Below are 12,153 nucleotides of genomic sequence, written 5' to 3'. Positions count from 1 at the left end.
CATAGTCAGCTCCATAGGCTCACCTCTACAAAACCTAGCCAAATTTCTCGCCAAACAACTACAGCCCTATGCAGAATCCATCGCCTCACATGTAAAAACTCATTCCAGTTCATAGAGATCATAAAGAAACAAAACTTACAGCCCAGCGACCTACTCGTGAGCTTTGATGTCATATCCTCTTCACCCAAGTGCCAATCAAAGCCTTGACAGCTATCCAAAACAAATATAACCCCCAAAGCACATACTAGATCTGACCAACCACTGCCTATCAACACATACTTCATCTATAACGGACAAAATACAAACAAATAGAAGGCGCACCCATGGGATCACCCTCTCACCTGTCATTGCCAACCTCTACATGGAACACTTTGAAACCCAAGCACTAGAAAAATCTGATCACAAACCCAAACTCTGGCTCAGATCGTGAGCGACACCTTCATAATCTGGCCACACGGAAAGAAAAACTTGAAAACTTCCTCACACACCTCAATAGCCTACACCCCAAAATACAGTTCACCATGGAAACAGAAGTTAACAACCAACTTCCTTCCTAGATGTCTTAGTCTACAAGAAACCCAATGGCTCCCTAGGACACACCATCTACCAGAAGAAAACACACACAAACCGCTATCTGCATGCACTCTCACACCACCACCAGCACAGATCAACTCCGTAGCCGACACTCATCTCTAGAGAATCACCCAGCTGTTCTAAAGCGGGCAGCACAGATTGAAACACAACGGGCCATGAAAAAGAGTTGGCTGGTGAGAAGTTCCTCTGTTCTTAGGTTTCTAAAAGAGACATTTTTCTCCCGTGAATTTTAGCGCCGTCTTTTGTTCATGATGTTTGCTGCTTTTGTCATCAAAACTCAACAGTGAGAGTGGGCCAGTGAAAGATGGTATGTTTATCCGACTCAGTTTCAGATTTGGAAGGTCACAAAGAACAGCTAAAATACAAATGTTTTAAGACAGGGGTCCCCCGTCAGTGTTTTGAGTAATGTATCCAAGGAAAGCAGAACTCCAAGGCAGGTAGATTCCCCAAAAGAACATGTTTATTGGACACACCTTATCGGCACAGCTAGTGAAAACCAACTCTTAAAAGTTCCTGCGGTTTCCCCCCTAATTAAAAGAGCAAATATTCCCTCCCTAGGTGTCACCGGTCACATTCTCCAATGAAGGTAGTTGGGAGGCTGCTTGACCACTGCTGTGCCATCTGCTGGGATGACCTTGGTTCCCAAGAGGAAAACTTTTTGTTTTGACCGGTAGCCGGTCTATCTTCATGGCAACTATGAGGCAGGAGAAAAATGGCTTCAGTCAGATCATCTTCCAACCTGTGGGCCATGGCCCACTACCAGGCTGGGCTGCGTGATTGGCCGGCCGGTGCGCGTGCCTCTGTGTGTGCGCACAGCCCCACTTGTACTCGCCTCATTGCGGCGCTATGGCCCTTGTCGAAAACATCACTATGAATGTTGCAGGCAGCCGCGCACACACGCACATGTGCTTGCCCTGCCACAAAATCATCCCCATTTTCCCTCTCCCTACCTGCTCCAGGCCGCCAACCTGGAAAGGTTGTGGAACTCTGGTTTAAGATATCGTCTTGTTGGACAAGCTGAGAGCTCTTGCTTCCAAATGCTGTCCTAAAGATCACATTTTCAGAGACTGCAGGTAGTCCTCGACTTAACAATCCTTCGTTCAGGGACCATTCGAAATTACAATGGCACTAAAAACAGTGAGAAATGATCGCCTCACACACTTAAAACCATTGCAGTATCCCCCAAAGTCACATGATCCACATTCAGACTCTTGACAACAGGTGTGTATTTACAACACTGCGGCATTCATGGGACCGCCGTTCACAACCTTCCCAGCTGGCTTCTGACAAGCAAAGTCAATGAGAGAAGCTGGATATACTTAGTGACCACATGATTCACTTAACAACCGTAGTGATTCATTTAAGGTAAAGGTTCCCCCGCACATGCACGCTAGTCGTTCCCGACTCTAAGGGGCGGTGCTCATCTCCGTTTCTAAGCCGAAGAGCCAGTACTCTCCAAAGACTCTCCGGGGTCATGTGGACAGCATGACTTAACATTGAAGTCATTGAACATTGAAAGTAACAGAGTACTGTTACTTTCCCACCAAAGTACTTGCATTTTTTCTACTTGCATTTTTTACGTGCTTTCGAACTGCTAGGTTGGCAGAAGCTGGGACAAGTAACGGGAGCTCACTCCGTTCATGGCGCTTAGGATTGAACCACTGAACTGCTGACCTTCTGATCGACAAGCTTAGCATCTTAGCCACTCGGCCACCGCATCCCTTTTAGTGATTCATTTAACAACAACCAAAAGATCATAAAATCGGACATAATGCATTTAACAAAGGCCTTGCTTAGCATCAGAAATTCTGGACCCGAATGTGGTCATAAGTCAAGGACTGCCTGTACCCAGTGAGGTATGACCTCATTGATTAAAAACAATTTTCTAATTGATTATTAAAAACGCTATTCTTCCTACCGCCTCTTCAGTTCAAATTGATTCTTGGAACAGTTTTCACTGTTTCTTTTCACAACTGATCTTGCAAACAAGGAGACTAGAATCCCCTTCCTAGCTGCTAATTGTATGTTCTTTTCTATTTCTTATAGATAACGTGGGGATTCAACTAAATCCCTTTTCTACAAACTTTTTAAAAAAACCTTGTTTAAATCAAAACAGAAAAAAGAATTGCACTCTTTTAATAATGGTGTGGAGTAGGGGAATAAGCTGAAATCTCTTTTTCTGCTTTCAGTAGTGGGTGGATACTAGTAAATATACAAGGTACCCAATGATGTTGGCATATACATGTCTTAATTAATTTGACTATTGTTTATGCAAAGCCAACAGTTACTACCATAATTAATTTGATTTTTGTTTAAAATCAAAAGCAGGCAGGTTAGAAGAAGGAAAAGTACAGATAGACTTACAACAGTTCATTTAATGACCATCCAAAGTTACAATGGCACTAAAAAGTGACTTATGACCATTTTTCACATTTATGACCTTTCCAGCATCTACATGAACATGTGAATAAAATGCAGATGTTTGGCAACTGATTATATTTATGACCGTTGCAGTGTCCTAAAATCATGTGATCCCCTTTTGCGACCTTCTGACAAGCAGAGTCAATGGGAAAGCTAGATTCACTTAACAACCAGGTTACTAACTTATCAACTGCAGTGGTTCACTTAACTGAGACAAGAAAAGTCGTAAAATGGGGCAAAATTCACTTAACAAATGTCTCACTTAGCAACAGAAATTTTGGGCTCAGTTGTAGCCATAAGTCAAGGACTGTTGTGACCTAGGCTTACTGAGTCATTAAAACGCATGAGTAGTCCCAAAAACCTCTTTTATTGCAACAGCTGTGAATTACTTTCATTCACAGCTGAATCCCAATTAGTTGTAAAACCTCCTTTGGGATAATCACCAATCTTTATCAAAGACCTACTTGGCAAAGACACACGGAGTCCAGAATCAAACAGAGATGCCGACTGGGAACAGAATTAACAACGTTGCTTTCCTGCAAAGGGCCCACGTGCCTTTGCTCCTCTTTTAAGCCTTATGGGAGGGGCCAATCATCTCCAGGCCTTACTCCCGAGTTGTCCCTTTTGTTTTAACTGTTCTTGCCTTCTGGCAGCTCTGTGCATGCGTGCACTAGGAACAGGCTCCTCCTGTTCCTCTGCCTCTCTGATGTCCGACTCTGGGGGCTCTGGAGTTCGTGCATCACTCCCAGATGGCCCTGGCCCCATCTCTGCCTCTGACGCAGAGCCTTCATCTGAGCCTTTCCCAGACTCCAGGAGTGGCCCATTGTCCTCCCCAGCCTCCTCACTGTCCGACTCCGCTGCTAGCTCCGCAGGCTGCTGGCAGACCACAACAAGGACCGCCTGTATAACAGATTAGAGGCTGCTGTTGGACTAGGCCTGGGGTGATATCCATGTTTGTGTCTACTGCTGACCATGAAAGACTTTGAATCAGTTCAACTCACAGTTGTGGTGTTCTGCAGATACAAACAAGGGAAGCCACCATGCAACCTATGGTTGTTTCAGTGGTTCATCTGGGCTGTGAAGAATCTAAACGGCCATCAGATGGCAGGAAAACACATAGAAAACTCTTTGCTGGTCACCTGTAGTTGCTCTAATCAAGGGTCCAACCACAATTACCGGGTAGTCCTCGAATTTTGCATACAGACGAGCCCCAAATTTCCATTGCTAAGCAAGAGAATTGTTAAGTGAGTTTTGCTCCATTGTATGACCTTTCTTGCCACAGTTGTTAAGTGAATCACTGCAGTTGTTAGGCTAGCAACACGGTTGTTAAGTGAATCTGGCTTCCCCATTAAACTTTGCTTGTCAGAAGGCTGCAAAAGGTGATGCCGCATATGAACGCACTATTTAAAAGAGATTATAAAAATACATGCCAGTTGCCAAGTGTCTGAATTTTGATCATGATGCTGCAACAGTCTTCAGTGTGAAAAATAGTTGTAAGTCACATTTTTCAGTCCGTCACTTGAACGTTCACTGAATGAATGGCTGTAAGTCAAGGACTGTGTTTAACAACCATGTAGCTCAATTGCAAGGACATTTTTGATCATGTTGGTGTGTGTTTTTAAAATGAAGGCAGCTTGGCTTTTGAGAGCCGTCACCTGCATAGACCTCACCACCCTTTCTGGAGATGACACCCCGTGCAGTGTTTGCCGATTGTGCCACAAAGCCAAGCATCCCATCCGAGAGGATTTGTTACAAGCCTTGAAAATGCACGATAAAGGTACGTCGTGCTTATGAAACCTTGCTTCTACCTGGGTAAAGCGCACTGACAATTTGGACCGTTGTTGGCCTTCATCGGACAAAGAGAAACGAGCTGAGTAGATAAAGCTAAGTTGGCAATGTGAGATGTAATGTGAAAATCGAAGAAAACAAGGAAAAGCGTATTGCAAATTCAACAGCACCAGAACAATTGACCCAAGAGCAGGAGTGTCAAACTCGAGGCCCACGGGCCGCATCCATCCCACGGGGTGCTTACACCTGGCCTGCGGGGGCAGCCTGGAAATATCAAAGGACCGGCTCGCAGTGCCTCTGCCAGCCATAACAGGCTACGGGGGGAAGCATGCGCTCCCCACATGGCCCGTTTTCAGCCTCCTGCAGCACCCTGCCAGCCAAAAAGGCTGCGGGGAGGCTGTGCGAGGGCCCCGTGTGGCCCGTTTTCAGCCTCCACGGCCTCCTGCAGTACCCTGGCCTGCTGAAAACGGGCCATGGGGGGCCTTGTGATGGTCCTGCACAGCCCCACTGCTCCGTGTTTTGGCCAGCAGGGTGCTGCACGAGGTGACCGTCCCATCCCATCCCCTCCCGTCTCCTCCCCCTCCCCCCCGCCAGCCCGCGGAGGAGAACTACAATGCTGATCTGGCCCTCCAAGAAATCCAGTTTGACACCCCTGCCCAAGAGGATCGAAAGTCGTCTTCAAAAACAAAACAAAACAAAAATGGCAGGAAGATTGCTTGGATTTGGTTTTTTTTCCCGTAGCTTCCTCCAACACTTTCAAGTGCTGGACGAGGCTAAGTGGAAGCTGGGAGAATAAGCAAAGCACTTGATCAAGGTAAATGGTGTTCTTTCTTGTCAGGTAATGCAAATCGCATTAAGGAACATTAGACCCGCTTTGCACAGGCTTACAGTGGATCAATCCCAGCAGTGTGGCATAATCACTCTTCAAGCCAGTCCCCTGGCATGAAAAATTCCCAGTGCTTGAGGTCCTGATAAATCTCAAATATTGCGGATATTGCCAAGAAGAAAAATAGAATAGAATAGGAATAGGAATAGGAATAGGAATAGGAATAGGAATAGAATAGAATAGAATAGAATAGAATAGAATAGAATAGAATAGAATAGAATAGAATAGAATAGAATAGAATAATAACTTCATTGTCACTTTGAATGTACACTAATTGGCATACATTAAAGTGAAAAATGAAATTATTCTTATGGCTCTAAAGTCATGGGAATTATCCTCTGGATTTTAGCTTAAGTTATGGCCACGATAGGACAAGCTTGGTGGTGTGAGTTAATATTCCAATTATCAACTTGCATGTTGAACAGATTTTTTTTGTCTATGGAGATTCTTAGTCATCCGGGTCACGGTTGCCCCAAAAGTGCTTTTATTTTTTCAAGAGGCAACTGGACTTTCTCATTTATTTTTTTTTGAAAATGTTTCGCTTCTCATCCAAGAAGCTTCTTCAGCTCTGACTGGATGGTGGGGAACTTTTTGTGTGTAGGAATATCTGAATTATCTCCAAAATTCTCCCGCTCTTCCAAGATAATGTTTACAATAGTCGGGAAAGTACTTTGTCGGCTTTCTTTTGAAAGGCAAATTAAATGCTAGGGTCTCCTTCCCAAGCTAGATTGGGACTCTCATAATCCCTACATGCTGGGGATTTGGGTGGTTGAAATCCATCCACGCAGAGTGCAAAATTAGGAAAGGCTCTATTGGAGTGAACTAGGTTAGTGGACAGGAGTCACATGAGGATAACAGAGGGGTCCTTGGGACTTGCTGAGCTTGGTGGTTTTCCTGCAAACGTTTCAAACTGCAATACTTGTTTGGTTTGGAGGCTGCAGTGCTTCAGATAGAAAGTCCATACACAGAGAGGTAAGGACAGCCGAGAAGGTTTTAGGAAACTCGGCTCCCGTTATTTAGGATACTGCTTATACACGCTATGTGTTTAGAGTTCAAAGCATTGTTAGAGACCCCGCACATCCACTTTACGGTCTGTTTCTGTTGCTTCCCTCCGGGAGGAGGTTTCAAAGTATCTCTAGCAGGACTACCAGATTCTGTAACAGCTTTGTTCCCTGTGCAACATCTGGTAAATTCACAAGACTCGTTTTTCTTACCATGTACTTTTATACATCTGAACTAGATTGTGTTGTTTCTCTGTGTCATATAATATATGTGGGTATCTATCTATCTATCTATCTATCTATCTATCTATCTATCTATCTATCTATCTATCTATCTATCTATCTATCTATCTATCTATCTATCATCTATCTCCATCTATCCATCTATCTCCATCCATCCATATCATCTATCTATCTATCTATCTATCTATCTATCTATCTATCTATCTATCTATCTATCTATCTATCTATCTATCTATCTATCTATCTATCTATCTATCTATCTATCTATCTCTCCATCCATCCATCCATCCATCCATCCATCCATCCATCCATCCATATTTTTGTCATGTTGATGTGGTATATATTGGAGGGGATGGCCCTTTGAGATCTGTAGGTAACGAAATTTCATTTTAATGTATGCCGATTTGTGTACATTTAAAGTGACAATAATTCTAAGTCTTAAGTCATTACCCAAACTAGACAACGTCATCAGTGCTCAAGCAATGCTTGAGTTTTGGTGATCTTACTTATTTTGGGTAATGAAACATCTGCAGGAAAACAGACAAGCTCAGAGAGCACCAACAACCCTGAACTTCAGTGCTGAGCTACAAATATTCTCCTTTGTTGAGCATAACAGTCTTGATGATGGTTCTTTTCCAGGCATCACCACAGCAGCTGTTTGTGTCTATCCGGCTAGAGTAGCCGATGCAGTTAAGGCTCTCAAATCTGCTGGCTGCCATATCCCAGTAGCTTCAGGTAAGTTCTCCGCCTGAATTTCCACAGGGGCGGTTCAGAATCAGACGCTCATTTTATTTATTCGTTCATTAACGATTCTGTCTTGTTGTTGACTGATAAACAGTCCCACTTTGTCGTGTCACATATTCCTAGCAACCAACTTGGATACAGTTCTGGATTAAAAAGAAAAGTTGAGCCCTAACAAACTGTGATCAAAATGAATGAAATGAAATGAGATGCAGGGGTAGTCCTCAACTTACAACCACAATTGAGCCCAACATTTAATGTTGCTAATCAAGACATACGTTAAGTGAGTTTTACTACATTTTACGAACTTTCTTGCCGCAGTTGTTAAGTGAATCACTGCAGTTGTTAAGTTAGTAACACGATTGTTAAGTGAATCTGGTTTCCCCATTGACCTTGCTCATCAGAAGGTCCCAGAAGGGGATCACATGATCCCAGGACCCTGCAACCAGCAGGCCCTTTCCAGGTGGCCCGATTTGCCCGATTGGTCAGATTTGCTGATGTCAAATTATTCATGATATACCTGGATGATAGCTGTTTAAAGGTAACATCCAGCTCATGCTACCGTCTGCATGAAACAGCAGTGCTATATATACCGTGTTTCCCCAAAAATAAGACCCTGTCTTATTTTTGAACCCCAAAATAAGCTCTTGGCCTTATTTTGGGGAGGTCTTATTTTGGGCGCATGGAGCAAGATGGGGCTCCTCTTGCCGTCTTACCTGATTTCCAGCTCTGCGTTTAAATATTTTCAGGGAGGGCTTATTTTTGGGGGAGGCTTATTTTAGCGCATGCACTCAAAAGTCCGACTGGGCTTATTATCAAGGGATGTCTTATTTTCAGGGAAACAGGGTATTTTTCTTTACTACTGGGGCCAATCTTATTGGATGCTTACTCATCAGCAATTCAGTCTTGGACAAGTTTAACTTGGGCTTGATCGAATGAAGGCAAAGTTGCATGTCTCAAAGATAACGTTGCAGGAACCAATCTGGGTCGGTCACCGGGGCCAGAGTTTTAGTCTTCCAGACTTTTGGATTCGTGCTGGAGCCCATCTTCAGGGAATTTCTCCCTCACCAGAGTGTGGTGAACTGCTCCAGAATTGCTCCATTGGGATCCTTACAGAGACTCCAAACCCTTTTAGAACATTCATACTATTTCCGTTCGCTCAAGGAGGGTTGATGTATTGATGCTATCTTACTATGAACCAACGGTTGACATCCCATAATGGTTTCACGTTAAGCAACATGTTAAACGTCTAACCTTTGGAGTCCCCCATGGCCTTTACCATTTCCCCAGGGGTGAAATCTACTTACCGCTCAGAGGTCCACACACACGCTCGTGCATCGCACATCACATCCGTGCACAGACCTTCTGTGCATGCACAAAACCTTCTGCGCGCGCACGCAGAGGGTAAACACATTACTTCCTGGTTAAAACCAGTAATGACACCCGGTGGCGGTGTCGCGGTGGTTTGGCGATCGCTACCGGATCACGAACCACAGGCCACGATCTATACCGGATCGCGAGATCCGGTCAGAGCCGGACCATTTCATCCCTGCATTCCCTCATTGATTGAGGCTGCCCACTCAAGTAGTGGTCAAACCACTGTAAAATAGTGTTGCAATTCTGGTAGCCTGGAAGGATACCATGACTGATGGATTGGCTGCTGAGAGGTCTAATAGAAGTCCTAGATCTAACTCCTGATATAGAATATTGTTGTATTTTAACATCCATGATGTATTTAGATTTTGTTTTTCTTTTCTTAGTGGCAGCTGGATTCCCAGCAGGACAGGCGCCTCTAAAAACTCGTTTAGAGGAGATCCAGCTAGCCGTGGAAGATGGGGCCAAAGAGATTGATATTGTCATTAATCGAACCTTTGTACTGACAGGCCAATGGGAAGGTGTGCATCTGCATAGTCCTAAAATCAAGGTTCTAGGGCAGACTCTTCCTCCCCTCCCCTCCGGAATAAACCAGACAAGAACCTCAGCTGTGGTGGCGCAGTGCCTGCTTTGGGAAGAGACTTATTTTCCTAGGTACATTTTGGGCAGAAAGAGAGATTTATGGACTCTTAGGAAAATAACCCAGGCATTTTGCTGACGGTAATTTGCCAAGGGTTTGCAATCCTATCCAGCATGTTCAAAATTTCCAAGCGATTCTCCAGAAATTTTGAATCTCCTTTTTTACACGCTGGTTGGTGGTTTTTTTTAAAAACCTAAATTTGTTTATGGCTGTTATAAATTTTTGAAAAAACATCTCTAGATATTGGGTTGTTTTTTTAAAAAACAACAACAACCCAACCTTTTCTGCAAAGCTATTTTGTGAAAATTCAATCCATCCTCACTTTTCTCTAAATTAAGAGCAGGGGTGGGGGTGGGGAATAGAAAACTATGTGAGGTGCTACTGCTCTAATTATTTGCAGCAGAATTGTTAAAAAGAATTCAAAAGAGTTTTTTGGGTTTAGGTGGTGTGTCATGTTAAAAAAAAAATGCGCTGGATTTTTGACAACAAAATCTGTATTTTCTAATTGGTTTCACAGAATTTCAGGGCACGTGTGGTACTGTTTAGATTGCTGTGGCTAGTTGTCTCCCCAGAATGCCATTAATTAGTAGATTTAATAGCATTTTCTCTGCATAGTAATTGGGTTTTCCTTAATGTACCTTGAACGGATTGCCTGAAAGTGCTGACAGAACTCCAACAACTGGATTCTGTGTAGAGAAAAAAGGGATGCAATTACACACAACTCCCCCTCCCCCCGTTGTTTTGGCTGAATGATACAGTGCTGATAACCTCTACCTTTTTCATACAGCGTTTTTACTGTTTGTTGGCCAAAAAGACTTCCAAAGTAGGTTGCAAAACTCAGCTCTTGCTTTCAGGGTAATATTTGGTGTGGCCACTGGCGCAGCAGAGTCGCACAGTGAGGAGGTTGGGGAGGAACTTGGGCCAGTCCTGGCGGCTGGGGAAAGCTCAGATGAGGGCTCTGCATCGGAGGCAGAGAAGGAGCTAGACAGCAGCGAGGCAGAGGAACAGCTGAAGCCTGTTCCCAGTGTTCGCATGCGCAGAGCTGCCAGAAGACAAGAATAACTAAGAAAGCAGGGTCAACTTGGGAGTAAAGCCACACCTTGGAGGTGATTGGCCCCTCCCATAGGAAACAAAAGAGGAGCGAATGGGGAGTGGACTTTTGCAGGAAACAATTTGTTTTTCCATGACTCTGAGAGACTCTGTGCCAAGTTTTGCCTTGTACTGCGTTTGGAAACTAGTTATCTGGCAGCTTTCCAAGCGAGATAAGGGCTGTGTTGATAAATATTCCTTTGAAAAACTGTTTGGACAGGCTTTGCTGACTGTGAATGAAAGGAATTCACAGTTGTGAAAATAAAAGCGGTTTTGCTGGGACCAAGACTCTGCTTCCTGCTTTTGAAGGGAGCCTAGGTTAGAACAATATTTAGAAGAAGGCAAGCGAGGAAAGGGGAGTGGGGAGGGCAGAAATTCGTACAATCTATACTTTGGCATCCAAGTGGGAGAAATGCAGATTGTCCTCGACTTAATGACCACATTAAGTGGAACCAAAATTTCTGATGGTAAGCAAGACATTTGTTAAGCGAGTTTTGCCCCATTTTACAACCTTTCCCACTGTGGTTGTTAAGTGAATCACTGCTGTTGTAAAAGTTAGGAACACAGTTGTTAAGTGAATCCGGCTTCCCTATTGATTTTGCTCATCAGGAGGCCGCAAAAGGGGATCACATGAGCCCAGGAAACAGCAATCGTCATATATCTGAGTCAGTTGCCAAACATCTGAATTTTGATCATGTAATCATGAGGATGATGCAGCGGTCTTCAGGATTGAAAACAGTCATAAGTTATTTTTTTTAATGCCATTGTAACTTCCAAGGGTCACTAAATGAATTTTGTAAGTTGAGGACTACCTGTAGTTCAGCTTGCTTGGTGGAATTGCTCCAACTGAGTGTGATTTGAGAGAGGCAAAGGGCAAGTGATTTCTCAGCATAACTGCTGTATTTTTCAGACTATAAGATGCACTCCTCCCCTCCCAAAAAAGTGGGTGGAAATGTTTGTGCATCTTATAGACTGAATACAGCCTGGTTTTGGCCTCCTGAACCCTCCACACCTCCCATTTTTGCCCTCCCAGCCCCCCGAAGCACTTTGCAGGCCAAAAATGGGCCTGTTCTCGGCTTCCCGAACCCTCTGTGCATCCTGTTTTCGCCCTCCCCGGCCCCCAGAAGCACTTTGCAGGCCAAAAACAGGCCCATTTTGGGCGAAAATGGGACATGCGGAGCAGGGGTTTTATTACTGGTTTGCAACGGGACCATGCGCAGAAGCTTCCTGATGACGTCTGGGTCAGTGGGGGGAGTCTCCCGCCGATTTTACTACCAGTTCTTGCGAACCGGTCTGAACTGGGAGGCAACCCACCATTGGTGAGGAGGGTTCAGGAGGCCAAACACTGGCCTGCGCATCCCATTTTCGGGCCTGTT

The 12,153-nt window shown here is 44.3% G+C and overlaps 1 protein-coding gene across 1 annotated transcript; it reads left to right on the top strand.

Moving 5' to 3' along the window:
• Positions 1-696: 696 nt before the first annotated feature.
• On the top strand, positions 697-9,571 carry LOC131187313 (deoxyribose-phosphate aldolase-like; the record flags this gene model as incomplete). The annotated part of the gene is made up of 4 exons (XM_058161572.1): positions 697-767; positions 4,645-4,792; positions 7,573-7,668; positions 9,435-9,571. Coding segments are annotated over exons 1-4 (399 nt in total), but the record flags the coding sequence as incomplete, so codon positions are not given.
• Positions 9,572-12,153: the final 2,582 nt, after the last annotated feature.

Source organism: Ahaetulla prasina, unplaced genomic scaffold (assembly GCF_028640845.1).
Source record: "Ahaetulla prasina isolate Xishuangbanna unplaced genomic scaffold, ASM2864084v1 Contig264, whole genome shotgun sequence".
Lineage (NCBI taxonomy): Eukaryota > Metazoa > Chordata > Lepidosauria > Squamata > Colubridae > Ahaetulla > Ahaetulla prasina.
This window is presented reverse-complemented; position numbering and strand designations above follow the sequence as displayed.